Here is a 24,393-nt window from a genome sequence, read left to right as displayed (position 1 = left end):
TACCCTTGATTGTTGGTGGTGGGTGAACTAAGCCAAATAAAGAAAAAGGGTAAAATGGTTATTTACACATCATATTCAGACATTCCATTCGGTCTGTGAAAGAGAAGCAAATGTTTCTTTTTTTCTTTTTTCACGTTAAGTCTCGTATAGACAAAGTGGCTGAATGGATAATGACCATTTTACCCTTGCTTGTGTGTATTAAGTTCATCAAGTCAGAAAGAAACACACACACACACACGGACCTTTGTAATAGAGGACTCCGAGCAAACGCCCCGAATGAAAAAATATGCTTCAAACAGAGCTCTCCACTGGCCTTTGCAGCCAAAGTATGGTACACATAATCTTCAATAAAAAAAAATTAATAATTACTAAATATTAATATATATATATATATATATATATATATATATATATATATATATATATATATATATATATATATTCCAAAATATTTTAATATGTGAAAATGGTCAATTCGGTCAATTTTCAATCACCTGTGAGTAATGCAGACTCTTGCTCAGCCAACCCTTCACCTTCACCAAATCTTGCACTTGTGTATTTACGGACTAAATTTGGACCAAATGGCCCTAAACCTCTGAAAATAAAAAATAAAAATTAAAGAAGTATCAAGAAAAGAAAATGATAAAAAAAAAAAAAAAAAGAAAAAGATATTTACCTGACAACCTTCATTGGAGTAAAATTAGACTCCCATAAATGATTCAAAACAGCTCCTTTCCATGTTGCTTGGAATTTTGTAAGTCTTTCTGATTTATGTTCGGTCTCTGATGTAAATCCAGCGGGTCCCACCAAAATCAGATGTTGTACATGCTCCGGGTGCTTTTAATATTTTCAATTATCAGTAAAAAAAAAAAAATTATATTTTGTTTTTTATTGGTATATATATCAGTAAGAAAACTTACTTTGAGAGCATATTTGGATGCAATGTATCCTCCAAATGAGTGTCCAAGCAAAACAAAGTTACTGAGGTTTTTGGCCTTTCGCCATTCCTCAAAGGAATCAACAAACCAAGCTTCAGTTTCTACAATAGAAAAAATATCTTACTTAATGACCATTTTACCCTTAATGTAGAAAAAACTTATATGTGGGTGTTTCCATGTAGAAATAATAACTTAATAGAGAAAGTAGGGAAAGAATAACTTATCCAAAAAGCTATTCAGGGGAAAGAAAAGTAACAGGCTAGTAAAAACCTAACCTTCTGTACTTGTGCAAGTGAAATCAGGCCTGCTAGATGCACCCCAACTGCCATACAAGAAACAAAAGCACAATAAATAAGCTAGAAATTGAAACCATTTATGTCATAACGAATACCTACAGTAATATGCAGAATTTTGTCAAAGATTATGTGAAGAACTGACCCTAGCTGATCGATTGCAATCACTCTGAAGTGTTTGGCAAGAGTGTCGAAATTTTTAAAAAAGAAACCTTGAGAAGCTGCATATCCATGCACCATTACAAGAGTAGGAGAATCCTGTTTGCTGTCAAAGGTGATGGTGTTGATGAATCTTGATTCATTGCTAGCAGAACGAAACCACCTGACTTTAGATCCTGGTGGGCCAGATCCTATATCAACCAGCTCTTGAGTATATGGTGTCCTGGTATTTAATCGAACACAAAGAACAACATCTACATTACATTACTATCAATACTAGGAAGTTGCAGATTCATAAAATGGTTCCTTTTTCACAATTCAGATTGTATACTGTTGGATCAATAGAGAAACACTTGCACTACTCATGTTGTGTCAGTAAATACTTAACCAGAGAATGTCTGAGATTAGACCTCAAGCTTCCATTGTTGGAGATATGTGAGTTTGCAGACTTTTTTTTGCGTATAAACTGATCTCTCAGTTTATACTCATGCAAAGGCTGCACACTTGCCAATGGATCTAATTTAATTGAGATACTAACTACTAGAATTTAGGTATTCTATTCCAGGACGAGGGATGATTCAGAAGTAAAACATACCAAGAGAAATTTTACAATTTTGATAGGTGAATGATAACAATAAAGAGGGATAACAATAAAGAGGGAGAATTACTTGACGAGAGATAGAAGGCGTTTTTCAGCGGATATAATGTGATCCGTAGATGTGGGAATCCAACGAAGGGCAGAAGGCCATAGCGATTTCTTCGTTGTTGACGTTGAAGTTACAGTGGCGGCTGTTGCCGTTGCGGTTGCCGGCGCAGATGAGTTCAATTCCTGCGCCATAGCCTTACCCAGAGAACTCGACTCCGCACGTCTCAGACCAAGTCTAAAGCTCATAAACTGGTTTCTGTGAACTGTTCTCGCTTAACCGATTGGTTTCCAAAACAGGAATTGAAACGAAGATCGGAAACAGGCAAACTTTCGTCGGAATTGATATACAAGTGAGGAGGATGGACAGGTTTGCCGGCTGCCCGCGTCAATGGCGGTTGAGGGCGATCTGATTTTGACTATAATCTCTGGAAAAGGAAGGGGAAACGAATCCGAACTTCTGCACTAAAATTTTAGTAAAAAGAAAGGCATATTCTTGGAAAAGACGTAAGCGCTTATTCTGATACGAATCAAACTAATTATTATTTTAAGTTACAATAATACAGTATTTTTTTTTATAACACAAAAGTATAATATAAAGTGAAATTTATATTATTCATCCAACCACGTTTTTTTTAAGGGCGGAATAAAGTTAGAACTTAGAAGGAAACTAGGAAGGTGCTAACTATCAATTTTTCTTTAAACATCTATCTATATTTCAATCAATTGAAACTTATTAATTGAATTTTATCAGCTGTCTTGTCTTCGTTGGGCTGCTCTTGAAACTCTATAACTCTTGAAAACTAAAGCCACATGTCACAGTAAATGGTATCTATAAAACATGTAGATGCATTTTGCGATATAGAGCCTTCGCTACACATTCACAAGAATACTTTATTTTCGTGTGATTAATTTAAATTGGTTTCAACCGATGGCGAATTTAGGTGTCTCTCGGGGGTGTCCGACCACCGCTCAATTTTCCGTCGTAGTGTATTTTTTTTCTATTAATGTGCACCACTAAAAAAATATGTGCACTTACCCGTGCAAGGTGCAACTACATCAATAGTTCTTGCATTTGTTAGTTATTACTATTTTAAGCATCTCCACCAAACAGTAACTGCTGAGTATATGCAAGAAAATAATTTTCACACATTCTTGGCGTTTTGTTCAATCATTCATAATATAAAGCTTTGTGAGGTTCTACATATAAAGTTATTTAAGGATTAGATATAATATTTCTTTAAGTGTTTGTGTGATTGTTGGTCTTTTTCCATTTGTTGGTGATTTATTAAGTCATTCGTATACAACAACACATTTCAAACAAGTCATTCTAATATTCTATCTTTGGTTTATTAAAAATAAATATATCATTACTTCCAACATAAATATTGAGAACAACAAACAATCAACTTAAAAAATCTCAAAAGGATCACAAATAACATGTTGAGATATATGAAACTTATGATAAGTCAATAAACACGTTCCCGACCACGGAGACATATGTTTGAGAAAGCAAACAAGGAGTTTAGAAAGATCCCAAAATGAGCAAGAAAACATGTCGACGGGTATGAAATTGTTCAGTAGTTGGATATACACACCCCATGACATGAAGATATCACAATAACCAAAACACACATTCTTAAATGAAATCATCTACAATAATATTGCACAACACTCATTCATAATGTAAATAAGTATTTGAGGCATTATGAGTTTTCAATATAAGATTTCAAGATCCTAACAATGACAATATCAATAGCTTATCCATTTTTTAGATATATTTGGTAGTTAGTTAGAGGTGAAGAGGCATACTGTTATGTAGACTATGAGAGAGTATAATTTCAATTATATTATCATTAGACTGTCCATTTGACTAATTGTATGTAATGTTATGTAACAATTCATTCTATAGCAATCTATCCTATATTGAAATAAAAGGTAACAAGTTAATGTAACTACACAACATACTTGTTTATTGCTTAATAATGAACCACCAATCAATGGCGGAGCCAGAAATATTGATATGGGGGTACAAACTTTGTCAATATATATTTTATGTAGTTATCATATCCCGAGCATTAAAAAACATTATACAATCTCTTTAGTTGGTGGCACAATAACATAGAGCATGTTTACAAATAATTTTTTTATATATAAAACAATTTTGTTTTCGGAGATGTTGTAGTACCCCCAACACACCATATAACTTCGATACTGCCACCAATGCACCCATACAAGGGAACAAGAACATCACATTAGCACATACTATATAACAACATATTTGTTATTGTTTTTTGAGCATGTTATTTTGCAATTTTGTTGCCTAATGGGTAATCCTTGCAACATTATGATTTTTAAATGTTTCCTTATGGGTTTATATTTTCCTTTTTGCTACTTAGGGGCATTCTTGTGGCGTTCTTTTTCAATGGATGAAACCTTGATGACACTTAGTGTAACGTCTGTGTTTTCGGGCTTGCCATTTTTAGCAATGAAATAGTCTAGGTTAACCTTTGTAACCTGTTTTGAAATAATAAGAGTGTATTATTTGAGTATTATGTGTTTTGTGCTTAATTGCTTAATTATGTGGTTTGATTAATTAAGAATAAAAATAAGCGTCAAAATTGAAGTATAAAATAAACTTGATATCTTTGGATAATGTTGTAGTAGTTGAAACAAGTTTTCCGAAGATATAAAGAATGCCGAAATCCGAGTTATAACGAAGAAGTTATGACCTGTCGAAGTTTCGCGACGGAACCGGCAATGCTGAATGACGTAAAAAGTGAAATTTACGTTAGAGCGATATTTAGCCTTAGTGATCTAAACAAGAATCGAAGATCTCGTTGTTAGTATCGAAGCGATAAAAAGTTAGGCGAGAACGGACGTCAAACGAAGAAGTTATGAATTTATAACGAAAATTTCTGTCCCAGCCTATTAAAAATAAATAATAAAAATAAATTCAAAATTAGCCGACGGAGTCTAAGCGAAAGTTGTAGAGCATGGTTTCACCTTCGCGTGGATATAAAGAACGTCGAAAATGGAGTTCGTATGAGAAAGATATGAATTTTCGAAGTTTATTAAATAATTAATAATTAAATTTAATTATTAAATATCGGTATTATCCGGAGGCGAGTCATCGGACTCATCCGAAGTACGCCCCGCGTACTCGTGTACACCCCGTGTACACCGAGGAATGTCGACACTCGCACTCGAGGACTTCGGATGACGCATGCAATGACGTTTCGAAGGCAGTACGCCCTGCGTACTCCGAGGCTCCAGCCTCCTATAAATAGGATGCAAGGCTGCCGAGTTTCTTTGCTATTTTTCTCTCTTCTCTCTCCCGTTTTACCTCGATTTGCGTGCCAGAAGTACCCCGAAGCCCCGGTAATATTCTGAGTCCCGAAGCAAGTCCCGAGATCCCGAAGATCCCGAGAAGTGCGGTTTCCGAGCCGAAGCTCTGCCCGCGAGAAGTTCGATTTTTGTAGAGATCTTCCAGATCTGCTGAGGATTACTACTTCTACAAGCCGTAGTGCTGTCCGATCATCTTTTGATCAAGTGAGTGTGTAGTTAATTTCTTCTAACGCATAACTATGAAGTATTTTATACGAAATACGTGTTATGTGTATAATTTTGTTGTTATGTGCGTGAATGTATATTCACTCTCTTCAATCTCATAGATCTGATTTGTTTTCTATGAAATATGTGTTAAGTGGGTATGCCTCATCTGTTATGTGAAATATGTATTGGATGAAAATGCTATACAGGTTTTAAACTATGTATATAAATATATATTTTTATCTACTAATATGTTGGGTAGAACATGGGTAGATAGTTGGTGTGTAATAAACATATGAGAGGCCTCGATGTTGTTGTTGACCTAGTTATTCAGCGGAGTATTGTCACACCCCCGAACCAGACGGCGGAAACGTCCGGGGGCTGTCGTGACTCAATTGAATATCATCACAATGAATATACATGAAACATAACATTATACATCACCAACATTTGGAATGATACAACTGGTAGCGTTTACATCCATTACATTGTTCCAAAACATTACATTCTCAAAAGTAACTGTTCGATACTAAATTAAACCACAGCAAAACGTCATAGAGTACAATTCATCCTTCACTTTATCTGTTACCTGAGAATACAAGTATTTTGAAAAAAACGTCAACATATGAAATGTTGGTGAGTTCATAAGTAATGTTTGAAATCCAATGTTTGTAATGTTTTGAAAAAAAATCACCAGAAAATCCGATATTTTCTGAAAATAGAATAACGTAAAAATATGTGAAGATCCGTGAGTATGCTTGTTTGAATTCTATAGATGTAAGCGTAAGAGTTGTGAAATTCGACATGTAGTTCGTAAGTGTACTTGTTGAAAACCCTAGGAAAACCCGACGTTTTCCTATCACTTTGCTTTAGTTATTTTGGGTACTGTTATTTCGTTACGTTAGAGGTATTCGTTGAGCTCCGGAGGCATTGAGTATACAGAGGGTGGTGAATTGTTGTATCGTACGTTAATGAAAACGTCCAATTGGCAACCGTTCTAGTGATCCCTTAGGCGTCACTCGCACTTATTCACACAACTCAATCCTCCCGGACTTGTGTAGTCCCACGACCGGAGAGAAAAAGTGAAGGTGCGAAACCCTCGGTATTTCCCTGCGTCGTTCAAGACCATTGCAATTGCGAAGGGCCCGAAGCCCAACCCGCAATCGTGAGTTACCGACTTTACTAGCAGCACTGAAGGACCCTTGGGGACCAGCAGGATGTTTGCCATTGAAAGTCCTTTTACACGCGGTCGAGTCGCATTAGACCCAACTACATGTAAGCAAGTGTCCTTTGGGCCTAAAGATCATGTCATCGGGCTAGCTAGGCTCGACAAGCATGATTTGCAACTTTTGGGCCTAAGGAGTGTACGTCGACGTATTGAGTAATTCCACGAGAGTAAAGAGTTCCAAGAGTTTCATATGTGTATTGAGCGTTATAGTGTTAGTAGTTTTGGATTTGTTATTGATTCGAGACCGAATCAATTCGTTTGATAACGATTGTTGGTGATATTGTATATTGTAATTTATCGAGAGTCGTAGTGTCAATCTTTGTTCACAACGAGTGTATTGAATTACCCTTGAAAATTTTCTGTTTACAACCCCTCTTAATTTTGTAAATTTACTTTTTCACCCCTTTAGGTAAAATAATTTCCGGTTTAGTCCTTAAACCATTTTTTCTTGACATTTTAACACCAAAAATTATTGAAATTAATATTTTTCAGCATATTTTTCATTTAAAACAGTTTAAGTCCCTGAAATTGCAGTTTTCTCGGTTATAACCCCTCTTTTTCGCAATTTTTACATTTTTGGCCCAATTTGGAAAATTTTTGCAACTTTGGTCCTTTTTAAATTTGAAAAGCGTTTTAAACCTTTGAAAAGTACATGTAACACTAATAGTCCACTGTTTTACAGGAAAACACAGTTTTGGCCCTCCAAAACAGAAATTTTCGCATAATGGGCCCTATTGGGCCGAAATTGTCATTTTTAGCCCATTAAGCTTGAAATTTATGTTTTTGATCTTCCAAAAGAGTATATTTTCAAAAAATACATTATGGAATCTGTTTTGACTCATCTCACCCATCAGATTTCGAAATATTTCATTTTGGGCCCTTTAACTTTGTATTTTTAACATTTATGTCAAAAAAATGAGTTTTTAGCCCAAAGTATGTATTGTTAAGCCACTTAGCTATTTTTCTTGGCATACTTTGTATGTAGTAGTATATTTCATGCTAGTATAAGATATATCTCGGTTTTTAGCAATTCATAACTAGATCTAGCATCAAAATCATACAAAACATACATATAAGCATAGAAATCAACCAAAACATACACATAATGATGGATCTACACCTTTACTTGTATTTTCCCCCACAAAAACTTATAAAAACCGAAAATAAGGGGGGGTATGAAGCTCACCTTGAGTTGTAGTTTCGGTTTTGAAGAGAGAAAAGAAGAAAATTTCGATCCTAGCAAGTCTCCTTGGTAGATCTCGAGTTTAGTGACTTCTAAGGTGCATGATCACAAGTTGGAATAGATTTAGGAGAGATTTTTGATGAAATGAAGTAGCTAGATCATGGATTAGTCATCAACTTACCTTAGATGATGTGTTTGTGGGAAAAACCTCCTTGAAAAGCTCTTGATTCTCGAAATTTTTGAAGAAGGAGGAAGGAGATGTCCTTCAAGACTTAGAGAGAATGAAATGAATTTTTGTGAGTGTGTGTGTGTTGTGTTCGGCCGAGAGCAAGAAGAGAGAGGAGAGGAGTGTGATTCTTGAATTGATTTGCATGAAAACATGAGATGGTGCATGGGAGTCCTATGGATAATTATGAGGTGGCATAGGAAAGTCAACTCTCTTTCTTTGGTTGGGCTTGGGCCGAGATTTGGAGAGAAAAAGATGAGTATTGGGCCTTGTATGCTTAAGCCCATTTCATGGTTATGTTAAGTGATGTTTGGCCCCAATTAATTATAAATGTGATTTTTATGAGCTATTAAGGCTAAATTAGGTTAATTATGGTCCAAAATAGTTTATAATATTTGATTTATTTCATTCTAGGCCCAATATGGCCCAATATGTTGAAATAAATGAAAGTGGGTCCAATTAGAGCCCATTTAAGAGTTCTAAACCCAAGATAGTCAAATTGGAAGTTTATTGGTCCATTAAGCCCAATAAGGAAGTTCTAGTCCAAAATGGACCTAAATAAGAACTTCTAGGGTTTCCAATTGCTTGTTGACTATTTGTAATGCTTGTATGGTGTATTTGATTGCAATTTTGTTGTCACAGAGTAAGCATCATACATGCCCTTATGTTTTTGGATTCATAATCCGACTTGAGTGTTGTAGTTACAAGGCACAAAATTCCTAGTTGTGACATCATCCCCCCGTTAGAGGGAATTTCGTCCCGAAATTCTGTTTGAAAGCTAGATTTGAGAATGCTAGAATAGGTGAGGGTACTTTTGCTTCATTTGATCTTCGCATTCCCAAGTGAATTCTGGCCCACGCTTTGCATTCCACCGTACCTTCACGATCGGGATGCGGCTCTGTTTAGTACGCTTTACCTCCCTGTCCATGATTTCGATTGGTTCTTCGACGAACAGGAGATTCTTATTGATTTCGATTTCATCAAGAGGAATGACAAGGGTTTCGTCTGATAGGCACTTCTTTAGGTTAGAGACATGAAACACGGGGTGTACACCGTTTAGCTCTGCGGGTAGTTGCAGTCTGTATGCTACTGGACCAATTCGGGCGATGATTTCGAAAGGTCCAATGTATCGTGGATTTAGTTTTCCCCGCTTCCCAAAACGAATGAATCCTTTCCAGGGCGCGACTTTTAACAGTACTCGATCACCGACCTGAAATTCTAAGGGCTTTCGGCGTTTATCAGCATAGCTCTTTTGTCGGTCACGCGATGCTTGCAATCGAGCTTTGATTTGAACGATCTTTTCCGTGGTTTCACGGATGATCTCCGGTCCCGTTAGTGCTTTGTACGATGTGTGTGTTTTTGCTAGCTGGGTGTCACCTACTTCAGCCCAACATAACGGTGATCTACATTTACGCCCGTACAGTGCTTCGAAAGGAGCCACCTTGATGCTCGAATGGTAACTATTGTTGTATGAGAACTCGATTAAGGGTAGGTGGGTATCCCAAGACTTTCCAAAGTCTATCACGCTTGCGCGGAGCATATCTTCGAGCGTTTGGATGGTTCGCTCGCTTTGACCATCCGTTTGTGGATGATAAGCGGTGCTCATATCGAGGTTTGTTCCCATCGCCTTATGGAGTGATTGCCAAAATCGGGACGTGAACCTACTATCCCTATCCGAGATGATAAATGTTGGTATTCCGTGGAGTCTCACGATCTCTCGAATGTATAAACGCGTCAATCTCTCCATCTTGTACGATTCTTTAATTGGCAGGAAATGGGCAGATTTCGTCAGTCGGTCAATTATTACCCATATGGTGTCTAATCCATCCGACGTTTTGGGTAGCTTGGTCACGAAATCCATAGAAATCCCTTCCCATTTCCACTCAGGGATTGCCGGTTGCTGTAACAATCCTGAGGGTTTTTGGTATTCCACCTTTACTTTGGCGCACGTAAGGCACTTACTGACGTAGGTCGCGATTTCCGCCTTCATGTTAGGCCACCAATAGTGTTGTTTAATATCCAAATACATCTTATCGGAACCGGGATGAATGGAGTATCGCGTCTTGTGGGCTTCCTTCATGACAACATCTCTAAACCCTCCAAATTTAGGGACCCAAATACGGTTCATGAAATAGTATACTCCATTCTCCTTTGCCTCCAGGTTCTTTTCCATTCCGCGCAATACTTCGCTTGCTCTATTTTCCGTCTTCATGGCCTCTGACTGGGCTACTGCAATTTGAGTGGCCAGGTGCGATTGAATGGTTATCGAGAGAGTTTTCGTACAACGATTAGAGTACTCCTTCCGACTTAAGGCATCAGCTACCACGTTGGCCTTGCCTGGGTGGTACTTAATCTCACACTCATAATCGTTTAGCAATTCAACCCATCTTTGTTGCCTCATGTTCAACTCCTTTTGGTTTAAGATGTGTTGGAGACTCTTGTGATCCGTGAAAACGGTGCACTTTGTACCGTAAAGGTAATGCCTCCAAATCTTTAGGGCAAAGACTACAGCTCCCAACTCTAGGTCATGGGTCGTGTAGTTTACTTCATGCGTCTTTAGCTGGCGGGATGCGTAGGCTATCACTCTCCCACGTTGCATGAGAACGCAACCTAAGCCCTGATTTGACGCGTCGCAGTAGACTACAAAATCTTCCATTCCTTCAGGCAGAGATAGTACAGGTGCGCTACAGAGAGCTTGTTTCAAGGTTTGAAATGCAATCTCTTGTTTGTCTGTCCATTTGAATGGTACGCCCTTTTGCGTAAGCGAGGTAAGTGGCTTGGCGATCTTAGAGAAGTTTTGAATGAATCTCCTATAGTAGCCTGCTAATCCCAAGAATTGACGAATTTCTGTGGGCGTTGTCGGGATTGCCCATCCTTCTACAGCTTTGACCTTAGAGGGATCCACATGGATTCCATCTTGGCTGACTACATGACCTAGGAAGTTCACACTTCGCAGCCAGAACTCACACTTAGAGAGTTTGGCGTAAAGTTTTTCTGATCGCAGAGTTTCTAAGACTTGTCGGAGATGTTGGCCATGCTCTTCCTTGCTTCGAGAATAGACGAGGATGTCATCGATAAAAACAATGACAAAGTTGTCGAGGAACGGTCGGCAGATTCGATTCATTAGGTCCATAAATGCGGCAGGGGCATTCGTTAGACCGAAGGGCATTACGACAAATTCATAATGTCCGTAGCGAGTTCGGAAAGCGGTTTTTGGAATATCCTCTTCCCGGACTTTGAGTTGGTGGTATCCAGACTGTAGATCTATTTTAGAAAAATAACTAGCTCCTTGGAGTTGGTCAAATAGGTCATCGATTCGTGGGAGTGGGTAGCGGTTCTTGATTGAGAGTTTATTTAACTCTCTGTAATCGATGCAAATTCTAAAAGATCCGTCTTTCTTTTTGACAAAGAGCATCGGAGCTCCCCATGGCGAGTAACTAGGTCGAATAAATACCTTGTCCAAAAGTTCGCTGAGTTGGCTGGATAATTCCTGCATCTCGGCAGGAGCCAGCCGGTAGGGTGATTTAGCGAGAGGAGTTGTTCCTGGAATAAGGTCGATTCGAAACTCAACCTGTCTCTCTGGGGGTACTCCCAGAAGATCTTCAGGAAACACGTCTGGAAATTCACATGCTACGGGAATGTCTCGAACGTTAATCTCCTCCTTGGTTTTATCCACCACGTGAGCCAGGAACGCCAAATTGTTCCTTCTTAGATATTTCTGTGCCTTGATGCACGAAACAAGGCGAAGGTTCATGCTAGATTTGTCTCCGTAAATTACTAGGGTTTCGTGATTTGGAAGACGAAGACGAACGGCCTTCTCATGGCACATAATTTCGACATGGTGGGGGCTTAACCAGTCCATGCCGATGATCACATCGAAACTCCTAATTGACACTGGCATTAGATCTATTCGAAAGACGTGTTGATTAAGAGTTAGGGTACATCCGGTGTAGATTTCCCCAGTGGATTCGGTTTTCCCATTGGCCATTTCCACCGTATAGGTTTCATTTAGCTTTTGGGGCAGTTGTTTTAATAAATGCTTAAACTTATTGCTTACGAAGCTTCGCTCCGCTCCGGTGTCAAATAAGATGCACGCATAAGCGTGGTTTAAGGGAAACGTACCGGTAACAACAGAGGGGTCTTGAATAGCCTCACCCTGACCCATGGTCAACATCCTTCCTGTTCCCCCATTTCTTAAATTGTTGTTGTTAGGACAGTCTCGGCGGATGTGTCCAGTCTTCCCACATCCGATGCAGGTGTGGCTAGGCCCTGCGTTATTGCCGCTAGCATGGGTGTTGTTGTTGTTGGTTCCCTGATTTTGGTTCTGGGGAGGGTAAGCCTTGCAGTACTTTACAGTGTGTCCCCTTCGGTTGCAACTGGTGCACTGAAAATCCTTGCATTCTCCATAGTGATGGAAACCGCACTTGTTGCATTTGGGAAGATTACCGGAATAAGGTCTGGAAGCATTTGAAGTGGCTGAGGTTGGAGCATGTGGTGCGGCTGGAACCGGTGCGGTAACAGCATTAACCGCCACAGTCTGCTGCTTCTTGGAGGTGTCGGGGCCCTGGCGCCCTTTCCTCTTATTGTTCTTTCCCCTCTTGCCATCACTTTCCTTCGTCTTCTCAGTCTCCACTGGCTTCTCTCCCTTCTTGTTGTTATGGTCATACAACCTTTTTGCCAATCTTTTCGCAATGTCAAATGTTTTGGGGTTTGCAGCTATCACATTCCCTTGAATTGGTGATGTGAGTCCCCAGATGAATCGCTCAATCTTCTTTCCTTCCGAGGTGATCATACCCGGGCACAGCAGAGATAGTTCGCTAAATCTCGATATGTAGGCATCGATATTCGCGTTCTACACAGTGAGGTTCCATAGCTCTTGCTCCATCTTCTGTATTTCGCCTCGTGGGCAGTACTCAGCCATTAACATTTCTTTCATCTCTGTCCACGACATAGAGTTGGCTACAGGGAGCGTCATGGATTCTACATGTCCGTTCCACCAGGTGAGCGCTTGATCCACAAAAGTGCAGGCCGCGAACTTCACCTTCATGTGCTCAGGGCAGTCGCATATCTCGAATACCGACTCCACCTTTTCGATCCATCGCTTCAGAGTGATCACCCCTCCAGTGCCATTAAAAGTTCGTGGTTTGGCGTTTGTGAAGTCCTTGTAGGTACATGTCTTGGGGGGGTCCTTGATTCATTCCGTTGTTCGAACTTCCGGCTCCTTGCCCATTGACTCCTCCATTGTTCCCTTGATGAATTTGCGCAATCGCTGCCGTGACTGCTGCAGATACAGCTGCCTGGAATGCGGCCGAGTCAATTTCAGGTGGGGTTGGTCCTGGGTTTCCGCGAGTAGGTCGGAGAGGCATCTTTCTGTGACAAAACGGAAAGATGTTGAGGGTATGTGGTTTCTGTGAGGTCGTGATCCTACTGACTAGGTGCATGGTACGAACTTAAACACTACTACCATTGACCAATCAATAATAATTTCTCAGCACATAGCAATTTGTAATATCGTAATAAAACACGTAAAAATTTATTAATATTATCCGCATTTGATACATGAAAATTTTGCTCGTAAGAGCATACATGAGTGATACTAGTTCGACAGCATGACGGCTCTATGAGTAGTGTAGCCACTTAAACATAGAGTCGGAGTACATAGCATATTTCCTAACGACCTACCAAGATAAGTCTACCCCTAACCGCGATGAGCTGCATCTGAAGGTGGTGCCGAGGATGTGGATGCTCCCTGAAGACGAGCCACCAAGCGTTCTGCGTCCCGAAGTCGAGACTCCCACCGAACCTGCCTCATGTGAAACTCTCGAAGGACGTCACGCATCTCCTGCTCCGCACGCTCGACCCTAGTCCTTAACTGGCGCACCTGATCAGCAGTGTCCTGGGCAAGGTCGCCCGTATTCCGCAACCGTTTCACCATGACTGGAAGGGCTCGATCAGCCGGTCCTCCATCTCTCAGGTCAAAGAACTCGCGTGACATGCCGTACGGGGGTCGCTGTCCCTGCTGTCTGCTCCATCTCCAAAGATCAACACCCCAGGGCGGTGTAGGACCAGTGGGGCCTACACGATAGGCAGGCACCCTGATCGGGTAAGGGGGGTTGATGACTTCGGACTCCGCATCCGAATCACCCCCTTCACTATCATCAGCATCCTCCTCGAGGCTTCCTTCATCTTCCTCTGATTCGGCAGGCTCGCCATCAACTTCGGCCTCTGGTTCCCCGTCAGATTCCTCTTCGGGGTCTTCCTCAGGCTCCTCCTCAGGCTCTTCCTCGGGCTCCTCCTCAGGCTCTTCCTCGGGCTCCTCCTCTAGCCATCCGTTGTTCCCCTGGTTAGGGAAGTAGGGGTCTCCAGGGTGATGAAAACCAGCCATGCGGTCTGCGAGAGTGCGTAATTATGCTAACGTTATTCCTAGGATGCTACAATTATCGCATAGATCAAGTAGGCGTTCTCTTTTCGGTGGTAGGGGTATAGTTTTAGATTCCCTAGCAATCCCAATCTCATCAGGACGTGTGTTAGTTTTACTTTGGAGAGAATGTAGTTGATCAGGCTACATTCACTCCTTGGTATCACTAAGAACAGTCCCGAATTAACCGAGACACTAGTATTATTTTTGTTTGGTTCGGTGTTATGTTCCTATTCCTAATGCAAGCAAGGGTGTTTTATTTACTTGTTTTGTTCAGAGTTATGTTAGTCCCTCTTTTTGGTTTATAGTTGCATATCCATGTGTGGCTAGATATGCTAGTTCACTATAAACAAAGCTCTGATACCAACCTGTCACACCCCCGAACCAGACGGCGGAAACGTCCGGGGGCTGTCGTGACTCAATTGAATACCATCACAATGAATATACATGAAACATAACATTATACATCACCAACATTTGGAATGATACAACTGGTAGCGTTTACATCCATTACATTGTTCCAAAACATTACATTCTCAAAAGTAACTGTTCGATACTAAATTAAACCACAGCAAAACGTCATAGAGTACAATTCATCATTCACTTTATCTGTTACCTGAGAATACAAGTATTTTGAAAAAAACGTCAACATATGAAATGTTGGTGAGTTCATAAGTAATGTTTGAAATCCAATGTTTGTAATGTTTTGAAAAAAAATCACCAGAAAATCCGATATTTTCTGAAAATAGAATAACGCAAAAATATGTGAAGATCCGTGAGTATGCTTGTTTGAATTCTATAGATGTAAGCGTAAGAGTTGTGAAATTCGACATGTAGTTCGTAAGTGTACTTGTTGAAAACCCTAGGAAAACCCGACGTTTTCCTATCACTTTGCTTTAGTTATTTTGGGTACTGTTATTTCGTTACGTTAGAGGTATTCGTTAAGCTCCGGAGGCATTGAGTATACAGAGGGTGGTGAATTGTTGTATCGTACGTTAATGAAAACGTCCAATTGGCAACCGTGCTAGTGATCCCTTAGGCGTCACTCGCACTTATTCACACAACTCAATCCTCCCGGACTTGTGTAGTCCCACGACCGGAGAGAAAAAGTGAAGGTGCGAAACCCTCGGTATTTCCCTGCGTCGTTCAAGACCATTGCAATTGCGAAGGGCCCGAAGCCTAACCCGCAATCGTGAGTTACCGACTTTACTAGCAGCACTGAAGGACCCTTGGGGACCAGCAACATGTTTGCCATTGAAAGTCCTTTTACATGCGGTCGAGTCGCATTAGACCCAACTACATGTAAGCAAGTGTCCTTTGGGCCTAAAGATCATGTCATCGGGCTAGCTAGGCTTGACAAGCATGATTTGCAACTTTTGGGCCTAAGGAGTGTACGTCGACGTATTGAGTAATTCCACGAGAGTAAAGAGTTCCAAGAGTTTCATATGTGTATTGAGCGTTATAGTGTTAGTAGTTTTGGATTTGTTATTGATTCGAGACCGAATCAATTCGTTTGATAACGATTGTTGGTGATATTGTATATTGTAATTTATCGAGAGTCGTAGTGTCAATCTTTGTTCACAACGAGTGTATTGAATTACCCTTGAAAATTTTCTGTTTACAACCCCTCTTAATTTTGTAAATTTACTTTTTCACCCCTTTAGGTAAAATAATTTCCGGTTTAGTCCTTAAACCATTTTTTCTTGACATTTTAACCCCAAAAATTATTGAAATTAATATTTTTTAGCATATTTTTCATTTAAAACAGTTTAAGTCCCTGAAATTGCAGTTTTCTCGGTTATAACCCCTCTTTTTCGCAATTTTTACATTTTTGGCCCAATTTGGAAATTTTTTGCAACTTTGGTCCTTTTTAAATTTGAAAAGCGTTTTAAACCTTTGAAAAGTACATGTAACACTAATAGTCCACTGTTTTATAGGAAAACACAGTTTTGGCCCTCCAAAACAGAAATTTTCGCATAATGGGCCCTATTGGGCCGAAATTGTCATTTTTAGCCCATTAAGCTTGAAATTTATGTTTTTGATCTTCCAAAAGAGTATATTTTCAGAAAATACATTATGGAATCTGTTTTGACTCATCTCAACCATCAGATTTCGAAATATTTCATTTTGGGCCCTTTAACTTTGTATTTTTAACATTTATGTCAAAAAAATGAGTTTTTAGCCCAAAGTATGTATTGTTAAGCCACTTAGCTATTTTTCTTGGTATACTTTGTATGTAGTAGTATATTTCATGCTAGTATAAGATATATCTCGGTTTTTAGCAATTCATAACTAGATCTAGCATCAAAATCATACAAAACATACATATAAGCATAGAAATCAACCAAAACATACACATAATGATGGATCTACACCTTTACTTGTATTCTCCCCCACAAAAACTTATAAAAACCGAAAATAAGGGGGTATGAAGCTCACCTTGAGTTGTAGTTTCGGTTTTGAAGAGAGAAAAGAAGAAAATTTCGATCCTAGCAAGTCTCCTTGGTAGATCTCGAGTTTAGTGACTTCTAAGGTGCATGATCACAAGTTGGAATAGATTTAGGAGAGATTTTTGATGAAATGAAGTATCTAGATCATGGATTAGTCATCAACTTACCTTAGATGATGTGTTTGTGGGAAAAACCTCCTTGAAAAGCTCTTGATTCTCGAAATTTTTGAAGAAGGAGGAAGGAGATGTCCTTCAAGACTTAGAGAGAATGAAATGAATTTTTGTGAGTGTGTGTGTGTTGTGTTCGGCCGAGAGCAAGAAGAGAGAGGAGAGGAGTGTGATTCTTGAATTGATTTGCATGAAAACATGAGATGGTGCACGGGAGTCCTATGGATAATTATGAGGTGGCATAGGAAAGTCAACTCTCTTTCTTTGGTTGGGCTTGGGCCGAGATTTGGAGAGAAAAAGATGAGTATTGGGCCTTGTATGCTTAAGCCCATTTCATGGTTATGTTAAGTGATGTTTGGCCCCAATTAATTATAAATGTGATTTTTATGAGCTATTAAGGCTAAATTAGGTTAATTATGGTCCAAAATAGTTTATAATATTTGATTTATTTCATTCTAGGCCCAATATGGCCCAATATGTTGAAATAAATGAAAGTGGGTCCAATTAGAGCCCATTTAAGAGTTCTAAACCCAAGATAGTCAAATTGGAAGTTTATTGGTCCATTAGGCCCAATAAGGAAGTTCTAGTCCAAAATGGACCTAAATAAGAACTTCTAGGGTTTCCAATTGCTTGTTGACTATTTGTAATGCTTGTATGGTGTATTTGATTGCAATTTTGTTGTCACAGAGTAAGCATCATACATGCCCTTATGTTTTTGGATTCATAATCCGACTTAAGTGTTGTAGTTACAAGGCACAAAATTCCTAGTTGTGACAAGTATGGATAACGACCACAGACTCCTTCTAGACAGTCTCGTAGAATGCTAGCAGGTTCATAACCTGTAGGTGTTGTGAACGATGTGTTCACCGGTGTACTCTATCCCCCTCATGGTTGCCTTTAGGATATCTATTGTTGAGGAAACCCCTTAGCAGTAATGTCCGTCCCGATGAAAATCCTAGATTAGGTCCCTTAAGATAGATGTTGTTTTAGGGACGTAAATTGAGGATAACGGGAATGGGTAATCGGGATAGTGATTGGTTGGTGAAATTAAATATAATTTATTTATTATGGGTTGAAAACCGTATATGCTCACCAGACTCCCAAGCCTGACCCACTCAGTTTTATTTGTATTACAGGAAGTGGCGTAAGGGCGTAAGATGGATGAACCATCAAGTTGTTTTGTTTACAAGTCTGTATATGTATATATTTTTTGAATGACTTGTAATATTATCGTTTATGCTTAATGGTCTGTATCGGAACATGACACCCCGAGTTTTGATTATATAATGAAAATACATTTCTTTTATGAAATGTTTTGGTAAACATTGTTTTATCATGTTTTGTTTTTGCGAACAAATTCCGCAACTCTTTCAAATCAAAAGGATTTACTCTGAAATTATTTTAAAAGCATAAATGAAAAGCGGTCTTTTCTGACCGAGATTTTGGGGATATCACACTTAGTGGGTATTCATTATAGTATTTGTCATTAGCCTTAATAAGAAAAAGAAATAGGCAAGTTGAGGACTAGAAAACAGTTAACAAAGATATGATAGAGAAGAAACACAACAAGAATGACATAAATGAAAGCAATTATTTGTTCCCTTAAGAAGTTAATTCACATAGGAGACAAAAAGGGAACTAAACATTTGGCTAGAGGGGAGTGTACCATTTCTATCATATATTTTTGCCTCAGACGTTAGCATCACCTCAATTTTATCCTATTTTCATGCTTTCTTGTCACATACAAAGAGTGGTCACCATGACATGTATTAATTAATTATTTAATTTTTTAAACAATTCAATTTAAATAAAAAACTTAAACTTCATTAATTCAAACTAAAAATGCATAACAAGAAAATAAAAAGCTAAAAACTAAAAAAAAAGCATAACATTAAATAAAAAAAACCTAAAAAACAACCCAATATACACTTAAAAAAATCTAAATGTTATATTTTTTATCCTAATTTTGATTTTAACTGTTAAAGCCAATTCATGCACTTCCCTACTCCCTAATGTAGTGACTTGGGTCCTACTCCCTAGTGTAGTGACTTTTCGTATGCTCTCTTTACGTAGCGAAATCTAAAAATTTATCTATTCTTGTATTCAGACCCTTAATCTCTGCCCCTATCGCTTTTCAACTTATTTGGAAATGTGGATTAACCTATGTCTTTGCATTTCGTTTCATCCCTTCTCGGTGGGGGAAGGCAATGTAATTTAAATGGTATCATCATCGTGGAGGTCAATTCCAACACAATCATTTAATGTAGTGTAATCGGATACAATGTTTTTGACCGTTTTGAACCACCACTGACCGACATGTTGTTTGGTGTTTTTACTCGTTTTCGATTTTTCATTATCTTTCACAAAATTCGAAAACTCAATAAATTTGAGAATGTTTCTTGTTTTCTTTTTGGTACACTTTTGGCGCTTTCTTGAAAATCACGCCATCACTTTTTGTGTTACGCTATTGATGTTTCATATTATGCAAATCGTTAAACAACATGACTTCCTTGTTTGTCTTTCCCTATTTCAAGTACACTTAATCTTTGGTACAATATTCTCCTTGCTTCATTTCTTTGTGGAAACAGTTAAGAACTCGTCTCTAAAAATAATCATGTTTCTTTGTCATTGCCCATTTTCACATCCTTGGATATATCGACCCATTAATGTGTTGATGCCATCACTTCTACTGGTTCCCAAGGTTTAGTTAGGGCCTTCCATTTTATTTTAGGTACTTCGTCATGTTGAGTGAATGTATTCGAGTTTGGAATTGCCATAACGGTAGATAAATGTTAAATCTAGGCGATCAAATGAAGGTATAGTTCTCGATCTTCTGAATACTGAATTTGCTCAAAATCCCGAGTACCAGACCCATTTAGAGGGAGTATGGTACCAGTACCGAGGGGTAAAATGGTCAAGTTGATTGTTATGGGGCAAATATCTTTAATAAATGGAAAAATTAGTAGAAAAGGTCAAATAAATGAAAATAGGAATGAAGCACATTGTGATAGCTTGTGTGGCTTGTTGGGAAAATGAAAACGTCTTTTTGTATGATTTTTTTATATTATTGCTCATTTTGTAGTTATGTTGCTTTATTAGAAAATATTTTGTTTTGCTTTTATAGTTTTGTATGTTTTTGTATTTGTAGTTTTGTATGCTTCTTTAGACAAAAGCAACATATCCTTAAAACTTTAGAAGACATGAGAATTGAGATATTAATATGCCAAGGTTTTGATTTTTTGGAAAAATTTGCTCATTTTCATAATTCATATCTATAACTCATAATAGAATTCCTTTTAAAACATTACTCACTCACTGTCATACGGATATAATGCATGCGTATCAAATGTGTGTACATTGAAACCTTAACAACATAGTATGGATATTATGGTATATAAGAATAGACAAATTTAATTTAATGGTGGGTATGCTTACAATCTAGGAACACAGTTAACAAGGTTGATCGCTTAATTGTTTCTTTAAGGCATTCAAAGCATGACATGTGTTACACATGAATTTTATATTTTAATTATTCATACAACATGAGACGTATTTTTACTTTTGGACTATGTATAATGTGGAAAAAAGATGCCAACTACCAAAAACAATCGAAGTGAAGTACAAATTCTCACAAATATATTTCATCTTTTTTAGGTTGCTTATTCCATGGTTCTCATCAACATTATTTGGGGTCCTCTGACTGAAACAATACCATACCAAAACATTATGAATATCTTTTTCAAAATCAAGCAAATCAAATACAACGAAAGCATACAAATCCCAACATGTTGTTTGCAAATAAATAAATAATACGAGTAATGAGAGTATGAGACATCTTTATTATAGTGAAAACCCACAATCTACCCTACACCCTACCCCCTCAACACACATATCATCACCATTTACCACCCACAAATTATGAAAAAACGACTTATAACTACAGCTTCAACTCTCCTCAAAATGAAAGATCAAAAAAACACATAAGTTATAGCTGTAGAACACACGATTATGCCACTGAACGAATACCTTCTAATCTGCTCTGGATTGACCAGCACGAGAAGAAAGAATGATGCCAACAATGAGACCATACAGGGCAAGAGCTTCAGCAAAAATGAGGATGAGAATCATCCCAACAAATAGTTTTGGTTGTTGTGCATTGGCTCTGAAAAAACAAATTAAAGTTAGCAAGAGTTCAAGAAACTATAGATGAATGAAGGGTTGTAGTCTTGTTGCAGTTGCAAACTTGCAATGTATGAAAACGGTAAAGATTTTAAGGTTACGAGACATTGAATTAATCCTAATGGATTCATGATAAAGCATTCATGTTATCTTACAGATTACCATGTGCATACTGATTTGAAATGTGGAGAATATAGGTTTGAAGTGATTACAATAAAACAGTAACAGAGATGTAGAGAATGAGAGAGTTAAGGAAAATTACCTAACACCAGCATCACCGACGATTCCGATAGCCATACCAGCAGAAAGACCAGCAAGGCCACAAGCAAGACCGGAGGAAAGATGAGCATACCCGTCGAAAAGGTAATAGGATTTAGCCTTAGGGTTAATTCCAGTACTGATAATCACAGCGATAATCAAACCGTAAATACCCAACACTCCAGCCATAACAACTGGCACAATAGACTTCATCACGAGCTCTGGCCTCATCACTCCCATAGACGCCACTCCAACACCGCTCTTCGCCGTCCCGTACGCCGCCCCCATACCTACATAACAAAGTCAAATGATATAAAAAAGGAGCACTTGAATCGTGGATCGATGTTTTTGATTTCGAATGTCAACGTTATAGCTTAGAACGCCAAAGATCGATGTTAATAGATCGGCGTTAAACAGGATCATCACGTGTGTAGATTGATATCGGTTAATTAGATCGAATTTGGAATTCAGTGGATCTAGAAAAGCGATAAAACTTACAGGAGAAGACTAACGCGGCAGCGGCACCGAGAAAGCCGAAGAACGGAGCCGTTTCATCGCCGGAGAATGTTGAAGACATGATCGGTTGATTACGATCAAGTTTAGGGTTTATATTTTGCAGAGAAATTGATCGGATCTGAGGATCGAGAGAGGGAGAGAAAGAGCGAAAGGGGAGATGACGTTATATATGTTAGTTGAATTGTATGGCCCTGTTTAATCGTGGACGGGTTATACATAGGAGTGTGATTCATGTTCGAGTGTATCGGAAAATTTAAATAATTTAATTACTATAAAAGAAAAGGACAAATTTCCAAAATATACTAAAATCACTTGTCCAAAATTCACAATAAGTCTAAAAACTCATATTTTTATTGAAAATAATAATAATAAAATTAATAAATAAATAAATACTCTTTTTGGTTTATTTCACATTTGTATTTGAACCGAAACTTTATAATATGCTTCCACAAAACATATTTATTTATTTCATAAATATTCAACTCATTTATAGAGTATTTCGATACATCTTAAAAGGTCATATTTGCATAGAAATCAAAGTTTGAGTTATTTACTTCATTCATATTAAGCCAAAATCTTATGTTATTATTTCATTATATATAAAACTCATTTTTATACAAAAGTACTTTTACATAACTCACAGAAACCATTGAAATCATACACACATACGAAACCAAAATATGATGCTTTAAGCTTCACTATTTTAACCCAACTCAACACCATTTAATTTTTATACAAGAAATATTTTATAAACCGACTTGAAGTCATAAAATCAAGTAATCATACGTTGTATGTACATTTTTCTCAATCTAGGGTTGAACAACATTTTTCGTGTATTATAGTGTTATATTTAGTCTTTTTGTGACATGTGCATGCATGGATCGTTTTATGGAATACTAATAACATATATTATACATTTGAAAGTCCATAGGATATACTTTGTATGAATTTATATACACATAAAAACTTAAAAACTTGAGCTACATGATACTTTTTTCTCTTTCCTCTTTTGCCACAGAAGTTTTCATCCTCATTTTAAGGGCACAATGACAAATCCATTTTCTCCTTCTTTTGCGTTTTATCTGCTTTCATTACCGACTTCACCTTCCAATCATATAAACACCGTGTCTTTCACCACACCCCGCTTAATACAGTTATTTCTCAAATTATTTCTCAAAATATGTTGGTATTTTTCGAGAACTAGTTCCAACATCGAAGACCCATCAAAAACCGGTAATTCAATACATATGTGGATTATTAGCATAAAATCTACTTCTATCTTGTGATTAGACAGAATCAGATTTGCAATTGGATTAAACCCTTCTGATTTCACCAAGATTTCTTGATTTTTATAAAAAAATAAAAATGAAGGCATCAGTGGAGTACAATTTATAGGTTTTGAAGCAATATATTGAAGAATTGTATTCGGGCTCTGGTAAACGTGTGATGTTACTTGGTCATAGCAAGGCTCGTGTGGATGTTGCAGCTGCATTATCACATTATTGGTGTGATCTTAAAGATAAAGTTGCAGGATTGGCGCTTGTGCAGAGTCTTTATGGTGGAACCCCAATTGCATCTGATATCATGCGTGAAAGCGAAATGTTGATAAAGAAACTAGAAGAATCATGGAACTCATAGTCTGCAGGATCATCAAGGTAAATCTTTTTTTTCTTTTACTATATAAGAGTAAATGACCATTTTACCCACCGTTTTTTTCATGGGGGGACATAAAATCATATGCTAGGTGTTCTATTTATTTTCTCTTTTCCCAATTTTCTCATTCATCAGTTTTTTAACTTTCTTTTTTATTTACATATTCTTGGATCTACTGTATAGTTTTCTTGATGGTGCTATCGATGGTGCAAAATATGAAGATGAATGTCGAACAGTTCTTGGCACATGGTCGTTTCCCGTCTTCACATTAGACAAATTGATAGACAAGCTTCCAAAATCCGTAACATACTTTTTTTTTACAAAATAAATTTGTATTTTCAAATCTACCCTTGGACCTATAAATTGACAATGCCTTTGATAGCTGCTGGCTATTGCAACAGATGAGGTTAATAAGAAGCTTCTTCATCTTTATGCGTATGAAAATTTGAGAAAAGACAAGGTTTTCATATAGTCAATGGGCTTGAGTTCAGGATAGCCGCCTTTACATATAAGGTTAAGAAATTACATAT

General features: G+C 37.9%; 2 protein-coding genes across 3 annotated transcripts in view; both read right to left on the bottom strand.

The window, feature by feature from the left end:
• LOC145048780 (putative 1-acylglycerol-3-phosphate O-acyltransferase) overlaps positions 1–2,539 on the bottom strand; it is a 34,726-nt gene extending 32,187 nt beyond the window's left edge. The window contains exons 1-7 of one of the 2 annotated variants that reach the window (XM_078997383.1): positions 2,059–2,539; positions 1,377–1,613; positions 1,214–1,260; positions 921–1,039; positions 677–837; positions 495–595; positions 243–342 (exon numbers count right to left, since the gene is read on the bottom strand). In XM_078997383.1, the coding sequence (XP_078853509.1) occupies positions 243–342; positions 495–595; positions 677–837; positions 921–1,039; positions 1,214–1,260; positions 1,377–1,613; positions 2,059–2,282 (989 nt within the window). In that variant the 5' untranslated portion in view covers positions 2,283–2,539. The remainder of the gene's footprint in view (positions 1–242; positions 343–494; positions 596–676; positions 838–920; positions 1,040–1,213; positions 1,261–1,376; positions 1,614–2,058) is intronic. The other variant, XM_078997382.1, reaches the window with a different exon arrangement.
• Positions 2,540–21,029: 18,490 nt separating this feature from the next.
• LOC145048996 (V-type proton ATPase 16 kDa proteolipid subunit) lies at positions 21,030–22,406 on the bottom strand. Its single transcript, XM_078997679.1, has 3 exons — positions 22,193–22,406; positions 21,699–21,984; positions 21,030–21,419 (listed from the first exon to the last, which is right to left on the bottom strand). Exons 1-3 carry the CDS (start codon positions 22,269–22,271, stop codon positions 21,287–21,289), a joined length of 498 nt encoding a protein of 165 aa, XP_078853805.1. The 5' UTR covers positions 22,272–22,406; the 3' UTR covers positions 21,030–21,286.
• Positions 22,407–24,393: the final 1,987 nt, after the last annotated feature.

The sequence above is a fragment of the Lactuca saligna genome, chromosome 5 (assembly GCF_052625555.1).
Source record: "Lactuca saligna cultivar CGN05327 chromosome 5, ASM5262555v1, whole genome shotgun sequence".
NCBI lineage: Eukaryota > Viridiplantae > Streptophyta > Magnoliopsida > Asterales > Asteraceae > Lactuca > Lactuca saligna.
The sequence above is the reverse complement of the archived record's forward strand: the minus strand, read 5'-3'. Positions and strand labels throughout refer to the sequence as shown.